Below are 1,276 nucleotides of genomic sequence, written 5' to 3'. Positions count from 1 at the left end.
AAGTTACCATCATCTACCCTGCGTAGAGCAACATTTTCCGCACATCAACACAAAGGCAGCTTACAGTAATTTTTCACTTTTCTTTGGCACACTCACAGTGCAAAAAGCTTCTACAAGCGACCTCAGATACACAACTTCATAGTGCAGCATTCGTTAAAGAAAGACACAATAATTTCTGCCCTTTTGAGAAGTGGAGCTCCGCCTCGGAGGGAAGGAAGGACCGTCTGCCGGACGCAGGGCCCCGGAGAGCTGTTTAGGTGTCGTAGAAGTCGACGTGGGCTCCGGATTCAAACGTGTCTGCAGCCAGAAGGCCCAGCAGCCTCTCGGCGGAGACGTCGCATTCGATCAGCTGCCCGGATTCCTGCAGGCGAAGGAAGGTCTGCCGCAACTCCGGGTCTGCCGAAAGGGTGCGGGCTTCCTCCTGCATGGAGGTGTCCAGGGGGCCTGCGGAGAAGGAAGGCCGGAGAGGAAAGGGCAGCCAATCACAGGGGGTCCCCAGGAGACCAAGAGGGTGCCCGGGGTCCCCTGGACTCACCTGGGGCGTAGTTCAGCACCCGCACATCCGGCTCTTCGGCCGCCAAGACCTGGAACATCATGTCACGGGCCGCCTTCCCCACGCAGTAGAGGGTCCAGCTCTTGAAGGGCTTCAGGGCGCAGAGGGAGGAGATGTTGACCACCAAGCGGCTGAAGCCCGGCTGGGCAGGAAAGGCCTTCAGGATGGAGGCGGTGAGGCAGAGGGCGGAGGTCACGTTGAGGTTCAGGTAGCTGTTGACCTCCCCGGGCTCGGTGAAGTCAGAGAAGGTCTTGGAGATGTCGCCCAGAGAGCCTGGGAGAAAAAGGGCTCCTGCTCATCTCCAGGGGAGACTGAGGCCCAGAAGGATGGGGGGAGGGGGAGGGGAGGAAGGGGGGAAGCAAGGAGTCTCCCCCCCCAAGGATTCCTCTAGCTGTCTGCAGTGAATAGGCTCTTTTGTTTGAGGCTTGGGGGGGGGCTACCAATTCCTCCTGGGTGCAAGGCGGCCTCCAGTCACTGGCACAAGGCAGCGCAAATGGAGATATTACCCACAGGGTGTGGCAGGATCAACCCCGGTGTCCTTGGTGCAATTAAGGACACAAGATTCCCAGGCGCACAGGCCGATCTTGAGCCCCAACATCTGGAGCCAGCCCCGCTCCAGAGGTGGGTGTGGTAAGTCCCTTGCACCCCCTTCCTTTCCATCCCCGAAGCCCCCCCCGTTTAGTCCTAGTGAATCATAGCCGCCGCCCCCCCCCCGCACCACCA

At 59.7% G+C, this 1,276-nt stretch overlaps 1 protein-coding gene across 1 annotated transcript; it reads right to left on the bottom strand.

Moving 5' to 3' along the window:
- Window positions 1–212: 212 nt before the first annotated feature.
- On the bottom strand, window positions 213–844 carry LOC107302135 (sepiapterin reductase-like; the record flags this gene model as incomplete). The annotated part of the gene is made up of 2 exons (XM_015831254.2): window positions 213–444; window positions 536–844. Coding segments are annotated over 2 exons (500 nt in total), but the record flags the coding sequence as incomplete, so codon positions are not given.
- Between the last annotated feature and the right edge of the window lie 432 nt (window positions 845–1,276).

This window comes from Protobothrops mucrosquamatus, unplaced genomic scaffold (assembly GCF_001527695.2).
Source record: "Protobothrops mucrosquamatus isolate PMUCROS unplaced genomic scaffold, P.Mucros_1.0 scaffold28874, whole genome shotgun sequence".
NCBI lineage: Eukaryota > Metazoa > Chordata > Lepidosauria > Squamata > Viperidae > Protobothrops > Protobothrops mucrosquamatus.
Note: the sequence above shows the minus strand (reverse complement) of the source record. Positions and strands in the feature narration are given on the sequence as shown.